We start from the raw sequence: 24,820 nt of genomic DNA, 5'->3' as shown, positions 1-24,820 counted from the left end.
AATCGCCGCTCAATTAATTAATGGGCCAAAAAAGGCTATGAAAGAAAGTTATATCCAATTAAAAGCTTAAAAATTTGCAAAAATAGAATAAATTATTTTTAAAAAAATATTTGAATTATTGATTCCATTTATGTTTAATTTTTCCAGATATCAACGCGGATTTTTACAAAACATTAAAATTTGAATCAAATTCAAATTCTTGCAAAATACATTTTTCTACAAATTTTACAATGCATTGGGAATAATACAAAATTGAAAGAAAAATTATTATAAATATATTTTTATAGAATATGATTTATCTAAAAAATTTAAATAAATCATAGGATTCAGTTATAAATTATAACCCTTTTATAATCATTTTCTTGGGCACTGCATGTTTTTGGCCGTTTGCAGTTGTTGCCAAAATTCTCGAGCTCCAAGGGTAGGAAAGTTTTCTGCGCCCAGATCATCCATCTTTCACCTTTCAGCCGCTCGGCGCATCCCTTCTTCCTACCAGCAGAATCAACCAACTCTCTCCGCGCAATTTCTTTCCTCTTTTTGTCCGCCCTTTACACATGACGAGTTCCTTTTTCGTCCGGCGCAGCACCAAAATTTCCTGCCTCCGCGATTTCGCTTTTCTCTCCATAATAATATATTCAAGGGGCCGCAACGTTTCAATTTCAAACACACAGAATGAGCATGTTGAAAAAGTTTCTCAGCGTTTAATCGACTTATGTGTGTTCCCTCCGTATATATTCCGCGGCTGAAGGAAAATTTATCGCGTTAAATAAAGACGTATTGCCTTTCTGCGGGCAGGTATAAGACAATAAATTATTATTTTGTCTGCGGACATCAGGGCAGCTCAGACACAAACTCGGGAGAGAGAACAAATAGCTTTAGTTCGCTGCCCAGGGAGAGCTTTTTTGTGCTGCCGGCATTCCTCGGCCGAGTTTTTAAAATTGAGAGCCATTCAAGAGTGAATGCTGCCATTTTTTGCTCAATTACAAAAAGTTTAAATTCTCATTTATATGAAAATAAAGTAATCCATGAGAAAATTGGATGAAAAACTAAAATATTAAAATAATTTTTAAAATTTGAAGGACAGCTTTATTAATTTGTTTATTCTGTAAATTGAATTGTTAATTTTCTCTTAGGCACCGAGGGGACATTTTTAGAGACTTACCCGCCAGTAATTTCATATGTCGTGTGCGTTTATTATTTGCTGAAAATATAATGCCGCGGCGGGTCGGCGCGTGGTATGGCAATTCCAGGCAGGTTGCATGTTATCAGCCAATGCAGGCTGTTTGATCATTGTTCCATCGGCACTTTGCGTGACACGCTAAATTGGCCCATTCGTCAAAAAAGAGCGCAAGCAAGAGCGGAGAACCGGCCGCGCCAACAACAAACAGCACCAGAATTTATTTTCAGGGGCATGCGCCGTCATGCCACTCGGGCCGAAAGGGCAGAAAATCCGCGACAAGACCGAAGCACTGCGCTGGCACACCACAAACATTACAGCTCGGCTAATTATTTCGCACACGCAAATCAGAACTCCGAGGGCACAGGGATCGACTAATTGAACTTTGAAACTATCCAACCAAGACTGAATAAAAGAAAGTAAAATTTAATTTGAAATTATTCTAATTATAATATTATTATAATTATACTGATCTTCTTAATTGGTTTACAGAGTTTAAATAGAATTAAATTTTATTTGCAAATCTTAAATATTTGAATACTCAAACAAAGATCCAATACCGTTCTCAAGAATTTTAGTTTAATAAAAGTTTCCATTATTAAATTGAAATTTTTATAAGATAAAATAAATATACCGTGTTCTATAAGCCCTTGAATTATTTTATTTTATCCATGTTGAAAATTATGGGTGCAATTGAATAACAAAAAAATACCACTAACAATAAGCACTAAGTAAAGTATGGCTCACTATTAAATTGGATGCTAATTTATTAATTTTATTTTTGGTGTTTAGATCGATACAAAATATTAAAGAATCCCATTTAAACTCAAAATTTCCAACTTTCGGTCGCAAGTTTTGAAAAGGAAATTCCCAAAAAAGAGTGGTTACATCCTGTTCCGACCACCATCATGATACACCTTTTGCTTTTTTCCAGACCATCGTCGTATCAAAGTGTTCCGCCACCTATATTGTAAGGTGTTGTTTACAAGCCCATAAAAGTGCGCCGTATAAAAATGAAAGATGGGGGCCGATTTATGGTCCAATGCATCGTTTTGATATCACACGGGCATGTGTGTGTGTATTATACGTGCGGAGGGCTCGCGGCTGCCCGTGTGATGATAAGCAAAAGTCCATAAACACGACGGCGTCGAGGTCCGCTTGAAATATTCAGGTAAACATGGTGAAAGAAAATCCAGCCGCCGGAGATTTATTCGTGTCAAGCGTGGAGGGGCAAAATATTAAATTACTGTAATGCCGATAAATCATTTGCAAGAAATAAGCACGCGTATATATAAATATGCATATAGCGCACAACACACGCAGCGGCACACCAGCATCATCTCGGCAAAATTCTGGTGTGCAAAAGAGAGGCCGGTTGTGCTCCGAGAGGAGAGAAAATCCAGGACAACTTTCTGCCACAAATTGAAAGTTCACCAAGATTTTTCATTGAAACAAGTTTAGAAAACTGTCATATTTTTTTAAATTATGAAATAAATTAATTTTAATATAAATTTTTTTCAGTATTTTTTTTTTTCATTCTAGGAAAACATAATTAAAGTCATTAATGTGGAAGCTTTTAAATATTTTGCTTTTTCCTCTCACTCTTTTTTCTTGCTTTCCGCAAAACGTGCAATGGAAATGTTTCATTTTAATGAACGCAGGCAGTGTGAATTTTTGCAATAAATAACAAAATAGTTGCAAAAGATATGAAAAGTTGGCTATTTTTAGCTGTGTTCGCTTCTGCAACAGCAAACATTATAAATCACATCGCAGCTCTAGTTTTGCATACAGCGAGAGGGTAATGTATCTCCTCTGATGAGTAAGTGTGAGTAGCTTTTCATCACACAAATGAAAATGGCGTGAATTACAACTGTGTGCAAAAGCAGAAGCACACATCAGCACCATGGAGCATTAAAAATGTTCTCCATTCATCACGAATGAGAAGGGCGCCACTGTGAAATAGTTTTTTTGTGTAACAGAATTTCTTGAATATTTTTCCTTCAAAATTTTATAAAAGAGAGCTGAGCGAGACGATTGAAAATATGAAATGATTCATTTCATTTCATTTTATTTTTTTTTTAATGTAAATTTTATCAAAAGAAAAAAAATATAGTTGAATATCTTCAACCACAGGCCCGCATATAATTCAAATTTCTTAACACTTGCTTAACGCAAAATAAAATTTTTCCCTGTTGGTCCCTATAAAATTGCATGCAGTTTTAATTATACTTTGATAAGGAACTAACTAAAATTAACAGTAAAATTTCAATTAAGAGATAAAATCGCCAAAATGAAATTATTAAAACTTCCCCAAACAAAAATGCACCCACGTCGCTGCAGGTTTAATTCCTGACGTTTCCGGTGCTTCCTTTGAAGACGAACCCTTTCGCCCTCCACGTTGCACAATAAAATAATTAAAACGAGGCGCAGCAGAGCTGCATGCGGCGCTGGCCGTTTGATTTATCTGCAACAACACGCCACCACGATAACAATAAGTGCGATGAGCGCTCCGCGAGAGCACGGAGATAAAAATTACACTTTTCGCCCGACGAGTTTTGTTCGCCGGCGCGCCGTATATTAATCATCATTTCAACTTCCTCCGCGTCCAACCCTCCGCTATGCAAAATCCCCGGCACAGAAGCGGCGCGACCCGAAATTTTCAGCTGCGGGAAAATCGACACTGGCACGGCAAAATGATTTTCACTGATAAATTATATTTTTCAAGCACTCTCTTTTCAAGAAACACGACCTCGCACCAAGCACAGACGATTCAGACTGCCGATGAACAAAAAACGAAGCATGGCCGCCCCGCAGCCGGCCGGTCTATTTCTTCTTTTTTTCCAACGGCTGTTATTATAATTCTGCCCTCCGAGAGGCTCTCGCAGTTATGGCCGCGCATCAGCCAGGCCGGTTCGGAGAGAAAAGTTTGGCAACAGTGGCCTATTATTATTTATGTTCCTATATGAAAAGAAGCGCTGCACGGCTCAATTTGATACAAAGCGCGCGGCTGGGCCTTCATTGTCCGCAGCTAGAGTCAAGGTGAAGCAGCGTGCAGTGTTTGAACAGGGTTTGGCTCTTTTTTTTGCGTAACCGACCAGCTGACTCGTGGCCTAAAAAGCAGGACGGACGACGAAGGTAATTACCAAAAGTACTTTTACAGTTATTGACGAGATAGTCATACGCGAGTATGCGTTCCACTCAATTAACTTTCACGGTGGAATTTTGGTTTTGAAAGAACACTAATTTTCTCAGCGATTTTAATGAAACTTGCTCAAAAATTCTTATGATAAATTAATATTTTTATAACTTTCTTAAATTGGAAAAGAAATAATTATTTAAATAACAATGTCGAAAATAATTGTCAGGTCTTTTAACAAACAAATTATTAATAAATTATTTCGTTCCACGCTTGTTTTTAAAATTTTGTTTACAAAAAGGTTAATGTCATGACAAATTTTATGATTTATGAAAGTATTTTATAATCTTTCCAATTATAAAAAATGAGGTTTTAAATTAATAAATTTTGGTGACAGATTTTTTTTTTAAAATTTATGTTCGTTAAATCACTTGACAAAACAAATGTTTTAAATCCTGATTATGGCCGCGTTTGCAGCTGAAATTTTTGAACAAAAGGGCAAACAAAAAGCTCTCACACACAGAGAGACGCACCAACCAGCCAGCAACATTCGCGACAGACCAGCGGATGCGCAAAATAAACAAAAATAAATAAATGACGAATGCGGGGGATGAAGGCTTGTATTTCATCATTGCATCAGTGGAGACGCAGAGCGAACGGACGTGCCCTGGCAGCTGCCTCCACTCGTGCCACCCCCGGGGGCGGTCTCTCGCTCTACTCGCAACCGCTTCACACACCGGCCTATACGGATTCCCGAGCTTGGGCCGCCGTATAATGGCAGCGGCATTTGGATGATTTATTCAGTCAGAAGAGCTCTGTTGTTTAAAATGCGCTCGCCATATCATCTAATACCTAGGCGCAGACAATTTGTCATGCAAACTTTTTTCAACTTGCGTTTTCCATAAAAAATTATATATCTCCCGCGCACATCAACCGAGAAAGGACATGAAATCAATTGGCCTAAATATACATTTTTGCAAATTGCACACGATTTCCTGCACGACATTTTTGTTATTTTCATTCCGTTCTGCGCATAATTCATTTTTCTGATACTTTTGTTCAAATCAATGCGGCACTGTCATGCGTTAAATTGCCAAAGGGAATTATTTGCGCTAATTAATAAGATTAATTGTCATTTGTATAAATGTTTGAATAATTTCACGTGCTGCTCAAAAACACCTGGTGCAATTGAATTATTGTATTCCTTATTGTGTGCGTGCGATATTAATAGAGGTCGCCAATAATTATCAATAATGCTGTAATAAACGACGCCGGCAATAAATAATGAGCTTACGTTGGGCATTACAGATGAATGTGTTGCTGCTCCCGTACTCGCCCCGTGTACGTATGGGCCCCAAGTGACGCACACGGTATGCACTTTGTGTGTTCAAGATTCCCACTAATTAAAGCTCACACCAAGGTGGATTACTCTGTACGTACACGCCGAGTAGAGAAACATTTTAGCAGCAGCCGAAAGGTCTGTTAATTTTTTTTCGTGAGATTCAGATTGTATCTATTACCTTTTTATTGTTGTGGGAGTTGGAATTTCATTTCACACGTCGATAAAATTATTTTTCATCGGCCATTTACCGGCCGTTCGTTTTTCATGGCAGATTATTTTACGATGTGCTATTAATGGCTTCATTAAATTGTAAGGGTTCACAATTCCATGCGGAGAGATTATTATTATCGAGCAGTCGTTTTTCGCCTGCTTATTATTTTAATCACAGGTTCTCTCTGTTATGTGAATGCGAAAGCACTTTTTCTCTCTCAACTAAACCAGCAATATGAATTACAGCCGACAACGAAAAAGCAAAATAATGTCCGCTCGCTTCGTTCCGAGTTTCGCGTGGTGAACGCCACAATGTGTTAAAAATCGATGAAAGGACGTAACATAACAGTTTTATACATTTTTTAAAAATAGCTACGCGTCTGCAAGTGAAGTGAATCGAGCATTTTAAGAGCCGCTGAATGGTTTGAGTCGTGCTGGTTGTGTATTTATTCTGTACGCGGCCATAACTCAGCGGACGAGGGCAGTTGCGCCGAATTAGCAGACCTCTGGTGGGGAAAGCAGGTAGCAAAATAATATAAATTTGAGTAAGAAACCGTTCTATATACTCTTAATGAGCAGCTCTTGAGACTTCAAATCAATTTAAATGCAAAACCTCAAATTAATATTTGCTAATTATATTTTGTTTTCATGCAAACCTCTATAATATTTTATAAGCATGGATTTCACATGGGGCCCTGTTGCGAGTGAACTTTTGGAAAATTTCCGAGCAAAGGTCAACAAAGAGAGAAAGAGGGAAACGGTGGTGGATGACAAAGGAGGAAGAGCAAGAGAATTTAGCGTCATTATATGGAGCTGGGATGGGGTCGGATTAAAGCAGAAGGGCGACAATGGCACACGCAGCTCGTTCCGACTCGGCCAGACCGTTACGCACGCCGCTTTAAACTATTATTTCGTCAAGATTTCAGGAATATCCAGTATAATATGCGTGGTGAGAGCATTGGTAATTAAATTATTTGAGCATAAGAAAATTTTATTCTTTTAGAGAAAGGTTACAAAAAGAAAAAAATATGTTAAGAGCAAAAAAAAAATTGCCTTGACATTGCTAACGAGTTATTAGTTTTTGTAATCATGCGTAAGATTTTAATTCGTTTGCGGCCAATTAAATTTTTAATGACGCTCCTTTCAGCAAAATGACTTCGCAGCAAAATAAATGGGAGGAGCAAATGATGAGCTGATGGAGAGAGGAGGCTAATTACGCGCGCACTTTAATTAAACAAGACGGATTTAATCTCGGTGCAAACGCAGCGAAATAATAATCAGAGCAAAGTTCTGTTAAAAAGATAAGAAGCATAGGTCATTTTTCTTGCACAGGGGCGCTATCTCGACCAGCAGATATGATTTACTGCGCGCCTCCAGAAGCATTTCTGCGCGCGTGGGTCTATTGCACCCCTTGCTCGAGAGGCTTGTGAGAAAGATTAAAAGCCACGTTTAGAAGTGATCTGACCGCGAAAATCCATTAAAATCTCGTAAGTCAGAAGTGAGGATTTTTTTATACTTTTATTCTCCACTCTCGTTTTCTTGTAAGACCGAAAATATATCGAGTCGTCTCGTCTATAGAGAAGGCACTACTTCTCTTCTCGCAAAGAAAACAAATTTAAAAGCCATAAAATCGCTCCTCGCCGAGAGCGAACCGACGTCTCAATTTTCCTATGAGCAGCCGAGGGACATAAAATCCGCCGCAATCGGAACATAATGGAGGTCGTAAAACGCCAAGACAAGCAGTCAAAATAGTTTTAATTAGGCACCTGTTTTACGAGCACACCTCTAAGCGAACGAGCAATAAAACGCAACCTTGCACTTTAGGTAAACTGATATTATTAAATTTAAAGCGTGCGACGCGTTTCGCGGATTTCTTTCCTGATTATTTTTTCGGCAAGAAGTGAAAAGCAGAAGCAGGGGTATCACATGTTTTTATCACCCGGCAAATTCACAGCACACACACGGAGTGAGAGAGCCAGCGAGGCCATAAAAGAAGTGTATAAAAGTGCGGCAGGTCAGGAATATAGTCATATTATGTGCCCACGTGCTGCTCTTGCTCTGCTGCCGGTGGACCTTTTTGCTCTCTCTGGAAATTTAGAGGAGAGAGACGTGAATTCGTGCTGCAACCCCCCTCTAGCTGCACTCGCCTGCATTACGTCGAACCGCACTACCCCTCCGCAGGGGGTGATATCTGTTGAGGGAAGGTAATGGGCAATATCGCCAGCACTTGAATGCTTGTCAAGTGCTCTTTATTATCTGCGCTGAATAATTCATTCAATTTTAAACAAACGTGGTAAGGATTTTTTTTTTTTTGAGAGTTGAAGACGAATTTCTGAATTAATTTTTATAAAAGAGAGCCGAGCGAGCGATTTAAAATATAAAATGATTCATTGTTTTCAAAATTTTTAATAAGACTTGTTTCTAAATAAATATTTGAATTAATTAGAAACAGCGACCATAATTATTCAATATTTTTTTTATTAAATTTCTATTCAGGATTTTATTTCAAGTGACGGAGAGCAGAAGAGATTCAATTTATATATCCCTCAATTTTACTTTCAAATTTTTTTTTGACAAAATTAATTTGCCTAACTGTGGTGGATGGAGTCTTGTTGACCTTATTGTTAGAAGTTAATCAAAATTGTTGCTTCAATTTAATCAAAAAATTTGTTATATAATATCACCCCAAAATATAATTCATATTTTATTTCAAATTTATGAATATTTAAAAATTTGGAAAGAATATAATATATTATAAAATTGAAATTCCACTTCATAATAATTATGAAGTTTAAAAAGAAATAAACATATTTTCCAATTAAAAAGCTAGGTATAATATATTGATACAAAATATTTTTTTACTCGAAATTTCTTTTTTTTTCTTGTTAAATGTATTCTAACATGAATTTTTCTTTACAATTTTCTATACTTTTACTTCAACTGGTTTATTTGTGAGGTTTTTAGTCTTTTTTTAATAAAGTTTTACAAAAACCGCACTTAGGAACACAAACAGTGAGCATTTTTGTTAAAAAGATCTGGGCTGGTTAGGCTTTGTTTGGTCGCTCCGCAGCAGCAGTCGTCTTTTATGTTTATATACGCTTTTCAATCTCGGCGCATCCTAAAAAGGTGAGCCGCCGCTCGCACAATGACTGAGGGTGTCATGCTATTTCAAGAGAGGGAGAGGTTACAAAGGGAAGGTTTTATGGCGTGCTAACAGCTCAATGATGACTACTTATTTAAAAACTACTCCATTACCCGGCGGGCACAATTGGTTTCCATTGAAAAGGTGCCGCCGCGCGCGGTTTTAAACCTTTTCAATTGCGCGCGACTAATTTCGGAAATGGCTATGTGGCTTTTTAAAGACGTGGAGCTCATAAAATATATGGAGAGACACTTAAGAGATGAATATTCTTGACACTAATTTTTGCGCTCCTGTGATGAAGGCAAAATAGTTGCAAAATACCTATGAGAGAATTTCTCGTAACTCTTTCGCAATAGCTTTGGGCGCTAATTCATCAAGCATTTTGATGCTTGTCAAAGTACTAGGCTGTAATTAAAAACTGTTAGATCTAGCCTCGAATGGACTAGTTGCATAAATATAATATTTTTAAATTTATATATAAAAAAGTGGTACATATAATTTAATATTTTAAATATGCAATTATTATTCAAAAATTTGAAATTTATGAACTTGATTATAATTTTAGATTTTTTTACACTTCGAAATTTTAGAAAATAAATACCAAATATTTCTTGAAAATTTTATTTTTTTAAGAGAAATAATTTCTTAATAAAAATTCAGCTCATAAATGACTTTGTGAATGATTTGATCCCCGTTTTTTTGAGGTTCTCGGGGCTTTCTTACACACTAATCCCCATTTGCCCAGCACCCAGCATGCGGAGAAGCAAAGATGTGAACCAGACCTGTACCTGCAATCGCCATCCAAGGGTAGAAAGTGTGGTTGGAGGACTGCTGAAGCTGAGAGGCCTGCTGACTGACGGCGGCCGCTGGGGCATTGAGCGAGCAGTTGTTCCAATTGAGCGCCGACCGATGGGCCGATGTCGGACTTGTGGTGACTGCGGGATGGTCGGAGAGGCCATTGGCGCCTCCGGCCCCCGAGGAGTATCTGTCAGGAGTGCAAGCAGCAGGCCTCACGGGCACTCCGGAGGCCGGCGGCCAGGATCCGATATCAGACTTGGATGTGGCCGTGGCGGCGGCCAAGGCGGCCGCGTACCCATTCTGCTGGTCGGACGAGGAGTTGGAGGAATTTTTGGCGTCCGCGGCCGACTTGTAGGCAGTTTCGGCCGCGGACTGCATCTGCGAGGAGTAAAGCTTGCACGAAGCGACGGCAGCAGCTGCAGCAGCGGCGGCTGACGCGTCGTACGGTGAGTCCTGCGGACGCGACTGGTGATGGTGTTGGGCGTACGGCGACATGCCCAGGCTGAGCGGGAACGTGCGGTACGCCGACTGTTCGGAGCCCTGGGCCCCGTAGAAGGTGCTGGCTTGCTCGAAATACGAGTTCATCATCTCTGCTGTGCGTTTCCAAAAATGTCTTTAACAGAATGTCAAACTCTTCGGACGTGTCTTACGTAGCAAAGTCGAGGACCAGGTGTCACGTGGGCAGGAGCGGTGCGTTCACTCCGCGCCCCACAACCATACTGAGCACCGGCCGCGTGCCCGCCCCGACGTGATAAACGACCCGGCGGCCTTCGCTGGCTCCCGCTTGGTGGCGCCCCAGACGTGATAACAAAAAATCGCAGTCGTAATGGGCCAATCGCAATCCAATTCGTCACGGCTCTCTAAAACTCGCGCGCAAACACTCCGTATGGACAATGGGAACCGGTTCACCGTTCTGCCGATTTTGCCGCTGAAGAGAACCTACCGGAGAGAAATTGTATAGTAGGTTAGGTTTTGGCAAGAGCACAGTTTTACCGATTCCACGGCGGTTGATTCAGTTTTTCGTACCGATTAATCGTCTGTCAAGAGGCACGTCGGTATTTCCACAAGCCCGCGGCACGGAGAACCGCCCATTTACTATGGTGTGCAGCCCCCCCACCGCTAATGCGCGTGGCGAAGTAGTTCTCATGTGGCGAGCACGTTGCGATCCCCTCCATCGGGGGCCGTCCTTAACGAGCAGCTTAACGAGCTGCCAGCGCTATCGAGCGGGATCCTGCTGAACTCACGCGCGTGTAAATGCTATCGCAGGCTAATTTGGCGTCATTACGACTTTTAAATGAGCCTATTCATGCTTTATTGTAATTTTTATGGAAGCAGATAAGGTGGCGCGTGTATTTTATTACACATTTGAATAAATAATAAGCAGCTACCGTATAATTATAGCTTTTTTGAGACATCAACGATGAAAACACTTATTTTCACTTTTATTTTATATTTTTGTTTTATATTTTTATTTTATTCTTAAAATTTAATCGAAACTTAAGAATCATTCATATTAATTTTTCCAACTTTGATTAAATTTTTTACTTCAAAGATCCATTTTTTTTATAATTAATTCTTTCAGAAAATATTACAGCAAACAAATTAGTGGACAAAAAAATTTATTTATTTTTATAATAAATTGTATAGCTCAAATCTAAATTATTAAATATTTGTATTTTATTATTTACATATTAATAATATTTAATAAGGTTAACCACTTATTTTCACACATATTATTACTAACAATTTAATAAATTTAAGTCATATTGTTTGTTTTATGAAGGGGAAGAAAGGATTATGCAACGTGTCGTTCAGTGGTGGAGCGCTGGTTGCCTACCTGGCAACTGAGTGTCGCAAACAATGACAAGCACATTTGGCGCACGCAGTCAAATGAAGGGCTCAATGAGACGAGCGTGGTACGGAATGTCATAAAAATACATGTTTATATAAAAAGCGTCGTAAAACGTGTGAAAACACAATAAAGCGCACTTCTTGTTAGGGGGCAATAAATTTGTATTTTTACAGAAACGGCACTGGCCGCAGGGTTGTGGTAGGTCTTTTATGAGTGTGTTTTTACAGGCAGCTCATAAAGTGGGCCATAATCTGAGTGAAATGTGTCAGTTTCAAGCACCTCAGAGGCAGGCGTCGTAAAAAGGGACGCGTGTCACAAACCTCGTCAGCAGCTCGTCATCGCACACGTTTTAAGGCCATTTCGCAAGCGGTTTCCTCCTTGTCAATAAATAACAATTTTGCTTTCAACAGTTTAGTTTAACTGAGACTTATTTATTTTTAAACATATAATTATTAAACGCTGCTAAAAATAGACTGAACTTAATTTATTCTTCACCATGATTAAAATAGCGGTGTACTTTTGAATTAATTATAATTACACGGGGACGATAAATATTATACAAACCACGCCTTTGGTAACCGAGATTCTAATTTAAAGAAAATTAAAATTTACTCTCAATTATTAAATCAAAATAATTATTATTTATTTTTAGCCAGCCTAAATAAAATAAGGCCTGAGGCAATTAAGCTGTCAATTATAGGTAGCCAAGGCTGACCTTGTAACGTTTTGAAAGGTGCGTTGACCTGGCCCGGGAATTTTTCAAAGCCGAGAACCTCACATATTTCAACCTTCCTTATGCGGCATGATAAAAGAGACGAGCTCTCGATAGCACGGCGGCTTAAGGCATCTGTGCATGCTTTTCTCTCCCGACAGCCCACGTGCTTCCATCTGGAAGCTCCGCTCCGAACTCCCAGCAGCCAGCAATTATATTGATTTTTATATCTCCACTCTGATGGCTTGAATGCTCAATAAAAGTTCACCAAAAGGGCCATATTCTCCCCTTTTATGCTCCGAGTGGTAATCCTCGGCATTTTAAGGCCCATTCGCAATATCACGTGCAGCAAAATGTTTCCGCACTTTCTACAAACAGGTAGCAAAATGAAAAATATAAAATGCGTGCATATTTCAAAGCACCAATTATTATATGCATACACAATATTTGATTAAAATAAAATAAAACTGAACGTTATTTCCTCACAAAATTTGTGAAAACTTGGCAGAACGTATCAATTTTACCAACTATACTAATTTTCCTTAATAAACAAATCAGAATAACTACTTATAGAAAGCAAAAGTAGAAAAAAATGCAAATGAGCTGAATATAACTCCGCGTATAGCTAGTGGATAAATTATTACGCATTGTTTGCCATAGTGGCAGAACACAATGGAAGATTTTTTTTGCTAATTAACTTTCCGTGTTTTCAAAACAAAACAATGAGGATTCTCTGAAAGTCAGCTTCTTTGAAAGGAATTCGATTATTCTCTCTTGATAGGCAGCTCAATATATAAACAGTTATGTACTCCTTATTCATTCTTGGGAGAAACTATGAGAAAAATTTAATTTTAAATACATGAGTGTTTGGCTCAAAAATTTTTAAATCCTATTGGCATTTATTGAGCTGATTTGTGTAAACTCAATATTTTTACTCTGGGGAATTTTATGCATATCGGCGCCTGCGAATGAGATTTGTGGTTGCTGAAGAAACTTTCCGAGAATTTCAAAGTGGAGAAACGCCCCTGCCTCTGCTTAAAAATGCATTTCAAAGTGTGTTGGTGTGTTTCTCTCCAGAGCGCTCCAGAGGTTGAAGAGGTGTCAAATATATTACACCATGTGGGTACGGCTGTGACCAATAAATTTAAAGAACTGCTGTCAATTTAATGGCTTGTTTTTTTGAGTAATATTTCGAGTCACGCTAGAAAGCGAGTTCTCTAATTTGGTTTCCGTGTTTCCACCCTCACACACATTTGTTTGCCACAGGTTCAGTAACCCTTTCATAAATCATAGCTGTTTTAATAGGAACAGATTTTAAACAATTCATCAATGCCGAATTTTTGCGCTGCACCCAGCAACAGAATTTGAAAGTTTTTTTGCTTTCTTTGCGATAAACGTTTTTATTTCTTGTTTCAAAATGTTGAGCGTGAATTAAGAAGGGTCTGTAACTCAGACCAAGAGCGCGATTTAACTTTGAGGCCCTCAGCATTGTAATAAAATACCGCCTCAGTGTCAGTGTTATCACTCAAAAATATATTATGTGTGCATGTCCATACATACACGCACACGGCGAGACTGCAGCACTGCTTTGCGTGTCTGAGAGCTTTATATTTACAACGACATGCCTTCATACAGAGATTTACGATAAACACTTTCTTTCAGAGCGTATATTAACTACAGACTAAGCAACCAATAACTCATAATAAATATAAAAAATACATATAAATACACCATGTAAAACTAGAACTGCTAAAATTTAAGTTTTAGAGAGTCGGCTTAAAAAATATTTAATTGAAAAATGCAATTTTTAATTTTATTATCTCTAAGAAATCATGAATTCATGCAAAATCATTTTTAATTGCATGTTTATACATTTACGCATTAAATACCAGTTAACTAGTATAATTTAAAATTAAATTTCTTCAAAATTATTTCTTTCTTTTTACTTTCAAAGACGTTTTGAATTATCTTAATATACTTTAAAAAAATAAAAATGTTTTAATTTTAAAACCTTTATGCGAAAAATAGAGCTTTGCCATTGCCATTAATAATTTAAAAAAAATTCATCAAGAATATAAGGCCATCTTCTCAATTTATTAACGTCACCTTCACCTCTCTCAAATTTAATAAAGTACTTTCTTCGATAAAGAGAAAAAGCATGATCATGATAGCAAAACCAATATTAGTATTATACATTTCAATTTCTCTTTGTTGTTTTACAATTTTATAAATATATATTGGCCCAGATATATTTTTAAATTTAATCATGCTAAAATACCGCAAATTTGTTTTGATTAATCAATATGAAAAATAACAAAGCAAATTTTAAAAATGCGTTGTTTATACATCTGAAAAAAAATGCGACAAAGCAATTGAGGAAAATGAACATTGAAAGTAGCCAGAAATCTTGTAATGTACGCACGTTAGCAGCACAATGCAAAATAATTTAAACCTTTACGTTAGTGCTTACTTATTAAATCAGAGGATTTTTCATTTATTCAATCCTCTATATTACACTCTAAAAAAAAACATGAGTTTTCATGAGTTTTTCACGTCTTTTCACGAAAATGGCGCCATGAATTTTTATTCCAGGCCTAAACATGAGAATTCATATTGAGCAGCGGAAAACTCACGTCTGCCATGAAAAATCATCATGTACATGAACCACGCGGAAGGGTTTCAGGTCGCGTGTCCTGTTTTGTCTCTCCTCCCGCAGCAAGTACATAGAAAATTCTTCCTCCCCACAACAACCCTCTTCGATGCTCGGACCTTTTCGTTGTTTACTTATATACCTAAAGGATTAAATAGGGGAAGTCTCGCTGGCCAGCATTATTTCTCCACCTTTCCTTCTTTTTGAAAACAAACCAACGGCCAAAATCAGTTCGTGTCTCTTACTTACAGCAAAAACACATACATTTTTCTTTCGGACCATCTAAACAACATATAAAAATGTGCCGGATTTTCGCCCTCATCGTCTGGAATTTTCAATTTTAAGGTCAGTAATCTTTTTCGTTTTAATTCATGATTGTTAAGAAAATATTTCTTAACGTGGATCGCTTATATAATTGAAGTGTTTCATCATTCTATTACAAGAAAAATTCTTATAAATTTTCTCTCTTTTCAGGCTACCCGTAACTTTTCTCCAACATCTTTTCATGCTTCAAGTTTGAAGTTTGGAATTGCTGCACTGCATTATCATCGCCGATAGCCGATATGTGTTCCATTTTAAAGGCACCATAATCTTGGAGGATTTATTATAAAATTAAGGTAAATAATGTTTTTAAATAATTGCATTGCGCATACATATTTTTCTTCTTCTAGATATTCTTAAATGCAATTTTAATAATGTGGTTTTTGCTATGTTCACAGGTTTCCATGATAAAAATCCGGGATACAGGACAGGGATCAAGAGGGCTGTGAAATGAAGAAGACTTGCATCTCATCACAAAGTTTCTACACATGATTGTTATGGACAAAGTGACTTAAATTTTCTCAGTGTTGATGTGATTTATTTTGAACCAGATTGGAATAAAACTGAATGAATCCATAATTTTAATTAATTTATATTTTCTTTAACACCAAATCCTAAATAATGAAAATAAAAAGCGCGAAATATATTTTTATGCGAAGCCGTGAATTTTCATATTGCCGGCATACCAAAATTCATGCCTCTCATGAGAACTGCCCAAGCGACGCCAGTAAAACTCATGCGCGCATGGATCCTGTGAGCGTACCTCATGAAAACTCATGTCGCACCTGAATTTGAGATTCATGTCGCGATGGTCTTTGAATTACACGTTATTTCATGAAAATCCCTCCAGGTTTTTCTTAGAGTGTATACATGCCGGGTGGTCTTACTCTCCGAGTTTATTATCTGGCACTGTGTTCGAAAGCCATTTTTGCTGCTCACATTTATCTTTGACTCTCCGGCTGATAAATGCGAGGACGCTTGATTTACAATTTGGATGGTTGTCTTCTCGGATTATTTTCTTATTCTTTGTAAAAATGTAAATTCGTTTCTCCTTTTGAATTTAACATTAGCAGTTTTGCGTTGGTAGCGCAGACGCTGCCGAAATGGTGTCCAGTATATTAAACTCTCCGCTGTTATATTCGGTTTCAGTTAATAAAGCATCGCCCAGTTAGGGATCTGCTGGGTGTGTGTTGCGAATATTAAAAGAAAAACGTGCAAATTTTCTGCAAATTTTGGCATTTTTTGGGGAAATTGGTCGCCTCAAAATACGATTCATATTTTAATTTTACATAAAATACGAACCTGGTATTTTTTTTCACCCAAGGACAAAATGACCGAGGCTAGTGCCCCTATATGCTGCTCTCTGTACATTTTATCTCCCAAGCTTCTCTGATATCCAACCTCATAAATTTGCTCTCCCTCGAGTACATACACGCAGCGCACTGTCTTATCATGCTAACATTTTTTATGCTTAAATGGCGGCGAGAATCGAGAACACCTCTCTAGGATGGCATTGCAGACAGTTTAAATCAGCAGTCCCGTCAACGACAGTATATAAGAAAAAAGGAAGTCCAACCTTTATCACAAAATAATAAATTATTATTTGTGGCCTAATGCATTTTCTTTAGTCACGCGGACCGAAAAAGGATAATCTCGCTCTTGATTCTCGCTTAAGTGCCTTTCAACGACCATTAAAATTATCTCAATCTCTCAATTCAAAGCAGGCATAATCGCGCAATTTAAGATATTGCCAGCAGGAACTTTATGGGCTTTTAAAATATTTTTGTTCGCCGTAATGTATATTGAAATATATAATTAGTTAAAATGAGCGGAGGGAGAATAAATTAATCTGCCTGAAAATGGTTTTGAAAGAAAACTAGCATCGTCAACAATTGAATGCAGTTTGTTTGTAAACGTTCCTACTTTTCCCACTGACCCTTAACCCCTTTGGCAAAGATCAGCAGCGATGCAATTAGAAAAGAGCTGCCGAGTTGAAAATCCTCCAGTAGGACGTCGAGAGCAACTTTTCTTTTTCTTAGAATGGTTTTACAACGGGCCCGTAAAGTTGAGCGCACACCACGTCATGCTCTTAACAATGCGGGACAGACGCAAAACGACAAAATAACACTAACAATGCCCCAACAGGGACTATTACCCTTTTCCAGCGAGAGAGAGCAAAAGGCCTTGTCCCAGAGCAGCTAAAGGACCCTCTTTTGTGCAATATGCACTTTGAGGAGAGCAACCTAGTTGTGTGTATATAGGCCGACGAAAATAAAGCCACAAACAGACACATCCATAGTCTCTAGGCGCGGGTTTTACTCTTAAAAGTTTAACCTTGAACTTGGCTTTTTTCAGAGCTTGGCCTTCGATGACTGCATGATGGCATCAACGGACGGCCACGAAAACAGCTGAGCAACTCCACCAACAGCTATTTTGAAGCAGAAAAATTATGAAGTGAGAAGAAAAAGAAGGTATGAATATTTAATATGATCTTATAAATCATGTCTCCAATTTATTTACTATTAACTAAAATGCTGCGATTTTAAAATTTTGTTGAAAAAAAGTTCAAATTAACTTTAATATAATGTTATATTTTAATTACTCATCTTAAATGCCAAATTCCCCATAAAAAAGACGCATGCAAGTATTATTTGGTTTCCTATTTTGATTTTTCCACAGACTGCTTAAATATTTTTAGTTAACCAGTTTATTTATTCAGGTTTTTTTTAAATAATTGATTTATAAAACAATAATTTCAATTGCACATCCTCCAGTTATTTAATTTTTCTCATAAAAAAAAGTAAAATAAAATAAATAATTAAAATTTTATTTCATATATTTCGTATAGATTTAAAATTTTAAAGACGAAAATAGAGTAATTATATTAAATTTAAATTGTTTTATTAAAATGGCGGACGCCTTCTTAAAAGGCTAGAAACATTTGAAAACTATGAAAATTTACAGAATTTTAGTTTTGACTTCAAACGGGGCAGCAGTAAACGAGACAGCCACTTATTACCATATTCGAAGGGCAAAAATTACGTCGAATAGGCACTTAGCCCAGCAATACACGAAAAAGCTGCGTGCTTATCAAATTATAGACCATTCGGCGGGCTAGCTGCCGTGTTTTGGGCGCAATTATTAAGCAATTCGAGATTATGAAAACAAGCACTTTGGCCGGCCGGCGGAGATGCTCGCTCAGCCTCTCGCTCTATCGCTCCCAGCCATTACTCGCGGGATGCATTGCGCGCGTGTCCAAGATGGCGGCGGCCCCGGTGACGCGGTCAGCAGGGGCGGAGCGAGCCGAAGAGATTTACTCGCCGAAACAGCGGCTTCCCGAACCGAAACAAAGGGTATTCTTTGCCATTCTTTTAGCTCATTAGCCTAGCTAATCAATCAGTACAGATTTAATTAGATGGTGGCGCGAAAAGCCGCGAATTCTGCGCCGAGAGCCTTTGAAGCTCCGCCATTCGAACCCCCACCAGACGCACTCGGCGTCCTCACTCATGCCTGTCAAAATACTTTGCTTCTAATCGACCGGTGCGTCTTGCTCGCTTCTAATAAAGTTCGGCAAGGCTAATCGACCGTACCAAGCAGATAGATTGACTAGTACAACCCGAGTAAGAAGCATTTCAATCAATAAAGTGGAAATAGTGCTCTCGCAGTAATGGCAGGCCAAGGAAGGGGAGGCGCCAACTCTCTCTCATTCCAACTCAACAGTGGAGCTGCTTTTTGTGCATGCAAATTCCTTCTTGAACAATTAGTCAAGCAGTGTGCTATTTTAATAGGAATTCCTTGCAATTAGAGTAATGTTAAAGCAATTAAAATGGCACTGAGAAAAAAATTTAGTCAAAACAATCTGCATTTTTTGTGCCTGTGCAGGAATTTTAATGGGCTTAATGACATGTATGGGCAAACCTCGGAAAATTTAATATTTATAGTTTGAAGTCATATAATATAGCGCTAAAAAAACGCTTTTAGGTTGAATATTATTTAAATAACTTTATTTGGTCCTTTAAAATTACTGTTCCGGATGCATAATTTTAAAAATGTCTGTAAAAATTCTTGATTGTTAAAGTGAACCCCTTAACTATATAATGTAAATTGTTAAGATTCAATTGCCAGTTCCTCAATGCAAATTTTGATTTAGAATTAACTAACTGAAATTTAAATAAAATTATAAGTTTCAAAATCGACGTCAATAAATAAACAGAGTTAATTTTTTTTAACATGTACAATTTCGCAGTATTCATAAATTCCACTTTTAGTATTTTTACCGTGAATCGTTATTGATTTTAATATGATCCTGCTTTTTAAATCATTTTTTTAAAAATTACTTTTTCAGTAAACCTAAAGAATTAATGATGTCTAACAGGTTGCATAACTTTGTCAGGAAATACTTATGATTAATAGCAATTTACTAAAATCTTGATTTAAATCTTCAAAATAAATCGCCTCAACTTGGCGCAAAATCTGACGTTTGACACTTTATGTGAAAACAAATGCTTTCTTTTTTTTGCAATGAGTAATAAATAGAAAGGGCAATTCAACTCGGGCCGTATAAAAATAATGGCAGTGTCGAGGGGTTTGTTGGTGCGCGGTTTTTTGAATGAGGAGCAGCTAGTGTAACTATACTCTTACGTTTTATGGACACTTTAACAGTTGTGTAAAGCGATCGTAAAATTCTTTATGACCACCATTCATATAACCGGCGGCATCGGTCGGTCGGTTTTTCGTACGGAGCAGGCAAAGAGGATGCGGAGCCGCGCCGATTTCGGATGCACGCCTCGTCTTGGGTGCGATGATGTTTTCAATTGATTGATTGTGCGTACAATGGCTACTCGTCGGCGGCGCGCCATTATGAGGGTCGCATGCATTATTGTTATTACGGGCAGGCGATAATCAAGTCATAAAATAATCAACTTTAGCGCCATAAAGTTTAATTTTATGGCCCCATAAAATAATTTTTACGTCTTTTAAAATGTTTCTTTATGGTGCACGCATGTACACACGAGAGTTGGCTTTACGACTGTAAATATTTACATTGCGAACTCTCGGCGGCGCTTATCATTTTTTTTATCGCTGATACACATGTCTGTAGAGGCGTATATTGGGTTTGAAAGATTGTTCTATCTGCCACCGCCTCATATTTAACACCTTTTATTTTTTAATTGAAAATTTTTTCCTGTGGTTCGTAATTTATTTTGGTCGGTGCCTTTTTTCTCATACCCATGCAAACATGTGCGCTGCAGCAGGGGGAGCACGTGGAAATGGGCTAATTTACACGTCCGCGGCTCGGCTCATTTTATACACTGCTCTGTGCAAGCAAAAATGAAACCTTTATTATTATGAAGTGCCATGGCGCCATCACACACATACACGGCCGGCAGCAGCACTTCCTTGCCCATTTGCACGACCCGCAAGCGTGCAATGCAAATTAAATTGAAACTTTTTATATTCATGAAGTGCGCAATAATATACATCGTAAAAGCTGCACGTTCTAATTACATTTTACTTACTTTTTCCTCTGGATATTTTTGCAATAGATTAATTGAAAATTTCCTTTATTTTTTTTTATTTATAAAAATATTTAAAAGACGGGTTAAATTTCTTGCATTTTTTTTTTAATAATTTAAATATATGTTTAACCGGTTAATCAAACTCTATGTATTTTTTATTTTATTATTTTGATGTTCTTGATTTTCTACGATCACATTTATGCCACAAAGTAGAACCAAAGGAGCGTGAAAATTTTTGATTTTGTTCGCGAGGTTTCTCTCTTTCTTTTGAACAAAAGTATTGATGCGACCATTTGGGTCTTCTGTTGTGCCTGCGAGTCAGATAAAAGCCGAGCGAGATCCAAACTCTTTTATCATGCCAATAAAATTTGCTGATGTGTTTCTTTTTTGCGTGCCGCCCAAACATTTCACAAAGGCAGTCCTAGTCACGAGTTTGCCATTGTTACCATTAGCACGTCATAAAACTCCTCACGCCGAAAATGCAACCTCTTGATCCGAGCCCTCGCTCTGCCGCTCTTCAGTTAATAATCCAACTAAACCAAAAATATTTTAAAACAGTTATCTTTGTAAAACATATTGTTACCAAAAAAATTTGTAACTTCTTTTATTAATAAGTCTTATTATTACATACTATTTTTTTTTCATTTTTTTCAGTCAAAAAACCAATTTTTGAATATATATCATATATTTTTACATTTTTATTTATTTTAAATATTTACTAAGATTTAGAATAGCAAAATAAAATTGTTGGAAGATCATAAAAGTCAGTTGCTCAAAATGAACTGTCTTTTGTTATGTAATTGCCTGTGTGTAATAAATCACTTAAGATAATTCTAATTAATATAAGAATTTTGCGGGTTAAATATTTTTTCAGTTTTATTTTTTTATTTAACAGAATTTTTTTAGAAAGCATTGAAAATTTGTTGTCATTTTTAGCAAAAATTTCATCAATCTGTTTGTAAGAATTTTTGAACTTTCACATTTTGTGACGTCTTTAGCATCAATGTGTGCGACGTTCAGTCTGAAAAGAAAAGCCAAATAGTGGTGTTTTGATGAGCTAAGCAGCAACAAGCAGAGCACACAGTGTCAGTCTCGACAAAGGCCGGATGATCGTCGGCTCCTCTCGCAACACCGGGAGGATCGCGCAGTCATTACGACGCAAACGGGCCGCCTGAACCCCCAGCAAAAGGCATGGCGGCGGTCGTAGAGCCGGCTTTTATTACCTATAAAATTGTGAATGGCATGTTTAGCAAACTATATGACGTAGTAATAGTCATCTCGAGAGTGCTTAAGTCCTACTTAAATCTCGTGTCGCATTAAGCCGAGCGCACTTGAAATCGTGTGTCTGCGTGCGCGAATTTCGGTTGATATGCGCTGCTGATATGCTAATTGTTTCATTACACTTTTTACACGGCGTCTACTCTCGTGTCGGGCATGTTTTTGTTTACAAGTGCTCTCTGCTTGCCATGTTCAGCTTGCCCGTTCTATTTTAAATAGCAGAGAAAATCATCAACAATTTCATGAGAAAAATGTACAAAAAAGTCTATAATTTTATAAAGAAAATAAAAATGGCATTATATAGAGAAATTTTTAAAAAATTTCAAGTTTTTAAATTTTATATGCACAAGGGATTAACTTGAACTTTGAAACTCTCATATAATGGGAGTAGAGAGCGGCAGTCTTAATGGGCAAATGGCTGCGTAGCCGCGGGAAAGCAGTAACAGCAAAAGTTCGGTGTGGTCAGCTGTTCTCAACACTCGGCTGCGATCTGGGTTACACTTTTACAAACCGCTAAAATAAATCATTTTATTTCTAACTTCTCAAAACAATTTATTTATTCATTGGTTTTTCTATTTTTCGCCATTTTGATGTTGATTTTTGCATTTAAAATAATATAAATTAATCTTATTCAAATTAATTTTCTTTCGTTAATTTTGATTGCCATCAGGTAATTTTGCTTCTCATTGGAAGAGAACCATCATATTCAAGGCGCAAAAGTTACTGCTTTTTAAGTGGTACTTTGCAAAACTGCCTGCTGATGTCTGCTTATAAAAGGAGCAACGTTTTGAATTGCTGGCAATTACACCTGCCATCTAATTTCCATCAGCCGGTCTCTTTATTGCAAATCCATAATAAAGCATCTCAAAGCATGCAGGCTGTCACGATCTTGTTGGTTAGTATTAGAAAATTTTCACGGATACATTTGGTAAAATAGAAAATCAGCAGTATAAATATTTCGGCTTGAGATAAATCGTGAGATTGCCTTCCTTATTTATAACCCTTTGGCTGCTTCTCGTTTTTTTAATTTTTTTACAAGTAGGCATGAAGCCATTTCAGATTGCTCGTTAATAATTTTCTAAAGCCTCATCACGAATATCGCAGCAAGAGAGAATAATTCCTCGGCTAAGGAGGTGATTTAATCTTCCACGCGCATTTACAATTCTTAATAATGGGGGCATATTATCTTGTATTCAAAGTTTAAGTTGTAAAGAAGTGCACGCGCATTTTTAACGCCTTACGTAAGCTCGGCAATAAATCATGTGAGAAAGTCAAGATTAAAATAACTAAAATAAGAGAGCGTGTCTGGCTTTTTGAGCATTGTCATTAGATTGTATCAAATACGCAAAGCCAGCGGTTCTAAAATTCAAATGCAGGATAATTTCATGCCAAGCAATTTATCATTGTAAAATTCCAATCCCTCTCCTGTCCTAATTTGATTCAAATCAATATTCCAACTGCCTTTCTCCAGGTGAGTTTAATATTGCTTTTCACTTTCGAAAATTTCAATTCTTTTCGACTGGGTGTGGAGAAGTGCCAACTTTTATGCCCAGGAATAAAACAAATGCAAACAAAACCATAAATACGCCATTCTCTCCCTCGTCTCTGCTCCCCCTTTGTCTAGAGAGTCGGCTCATCTCGCATTCACTCTATAAATGGATTACGCACAACGCCGAGACTCTTTTTCTCTCCTGCTCGAAAAAAACAAAAAAAGTCAGATAGCTTTTTATTCCTGCATGTATATATACGACTGCACAGATTCAAGCTCTGCTGGAAACGAGGCAGGGAAATGGCGGTGGTCCTTGTCAAAAGCGACCGATGATGGATGCTTACGGATGCTGCGCTGCACGTGTTTGATGAATCCCCGGGCAACTCTCTCCCCGCATAAATCTGCTTTATTCAGTAACCTTGAAGCCACTTGATAATCATAATGATGATCACACTCTCTGCGGCGGGTCGATCCAGGCCCAAATCAATGCCCCTTGTCTTTCGCCAGCCAAACGTGGCCAAAAAAGTAGAAGAACTGGCATACGCGAGTCTCCTAAGAGTTAATTGGCGTAATTTTTACTAATTACACATTCAACTGGAGCCGTGTGAGAAATTTTTAATGATCGGTTTAGAAAAATAACATATCTGGGAACGTGTGCTGCTATAATTGCGGTATGAGTTATTTTTTTCATATAAGTGAAATTAAATCTTCCCTTCCAAGAAAGCCAAAAATTGGTTTCAAGATTTGAATATAATTATATTAATATTATTAAAATTGTGCATAGATTTCATTACTTTTTGCCGTGCTTATTTAAATTATTTTAAAATAATTCAAATTACATAATTGATTATTTTTGGAGAGATGAAATTCTAAATTAGGCAACCTGCGTAGCTTTGCTTTTTAAAATTAATTAATCTCCAAAAATTTCGAGATTTGCTTGTGCATTTATACTAAAAAGAAAGCTATTTCGGAAGAGTGTCTTCTTTTGTTGCTATGAGGGTGCTCGAGAAGGGTTGTTCAACTCTGCAGTGGCTGCAGCAGTGGCGTAAATCTGAGGAGAAAAATGCAACACACAAAGCCATAGCAGCACCCTTTGGTCCGTCTCCCTTTGTTCCCGCGCACCCATTGTCTATTATGTTTCAAGAAATCTAGGAGTCTAGGCTGACCCTCAGGCCAATAAATCAGCGCTGTTTG

The 24,820-nt window shown here is 37.5% G+C and overlaps 1 protein-coding gene and 3 long non-coding RNA genes across 5 annotated transcripts in view; 2 read left to right on the top strand and 2 right to left on the bottom strand.

Moving 5' to 3' along the window:
• LOC132205143 (homeotic protein ultrabithorax) overlaps positions 1–10,540 on the bottom strand; it is a 107,446-nt gene extending 96,906 nt beyond the window's left edge. The window contains exon 1 of one of the 2 annotated variants that reach the window (XM_059634043.1): positions 9,790–10,540. In XM_059634043.1, coding sequence (XP_059490026.1) covers positions 9,790–10,393 — 604 coding nt within the window. In that variant the 5' untranslated portion in view covers positions 10,394–10,540. The remainder of the gene's footprint in view (positions 1–9,789) is intronic. The other variant, XM_059634044.1, reaches the window with a different exon arrangement.
• The window catches only part of LOC132205150 (uncharacterized), a 59,519-nt gene continuing 41,922 nt past the window's right edge, over positions 7,224–24,820 (top strand). The window contains exons 1-2 of the long non-coding RNA XR_009442673.1: positions 7,224–7,352; positions 17,696–17,811. This is a non-coding gene — a long non-coding RNA (uncharacterized LOC132205150). The remainder of the gene's footprint in view (positions 7,353–17,695; positions 17,812–24,820) is intronic.
• On the top strand, positions 15,250–15,851 carry LOC132205418 (uncharacterized). Its single transcript, XR_009442699.1, has 3 exons — positions 15,250–15,364; positions 15,494–15,636; positions 15,739–15,851. It is a non-coding gene; the product is annotated as an uncharacterized LOC132205418 (long non-coding RNA).
• The window catches only part of LOC132205144 (uncharacterized), a 216,429-nt gene continuing 213,339 nt past the window's right edge, over positions 21,731–24,820 (bottom strand). Inside the window, exon 9 of the long non-coding RNA XR_009442667.1 lies at positions 21,731–22,082. This is a non-coding gene — a long non-coding RNA (uncharacterized LOC132205144). The remainder of the gene's footprint in view (positions 22,083–24,820) is intronic.

The sequence above is a fragment of the Neocloeon triangulifer genome, unplaced genomic scaffold, assembly GCF_031216515.1.
Source record: "Neocloeon triangulifer isolate White Clay Creek 2 clone unplaced genomic scaffold, ASM3121651v1 ptg000002l, whole genome shotgun sequence".
NCBI lineage: Eukaryota > Metazoa > Arthropoda > Insecta > Ephemeroptera > Baetidae > Neocloeon > Neocloeon triangulifer.
The sequence above is the reverse complement of the archived record's forward strand: the minus strand, read 5'-3'. Positions and strand labels throughout refer to the sequence as shown.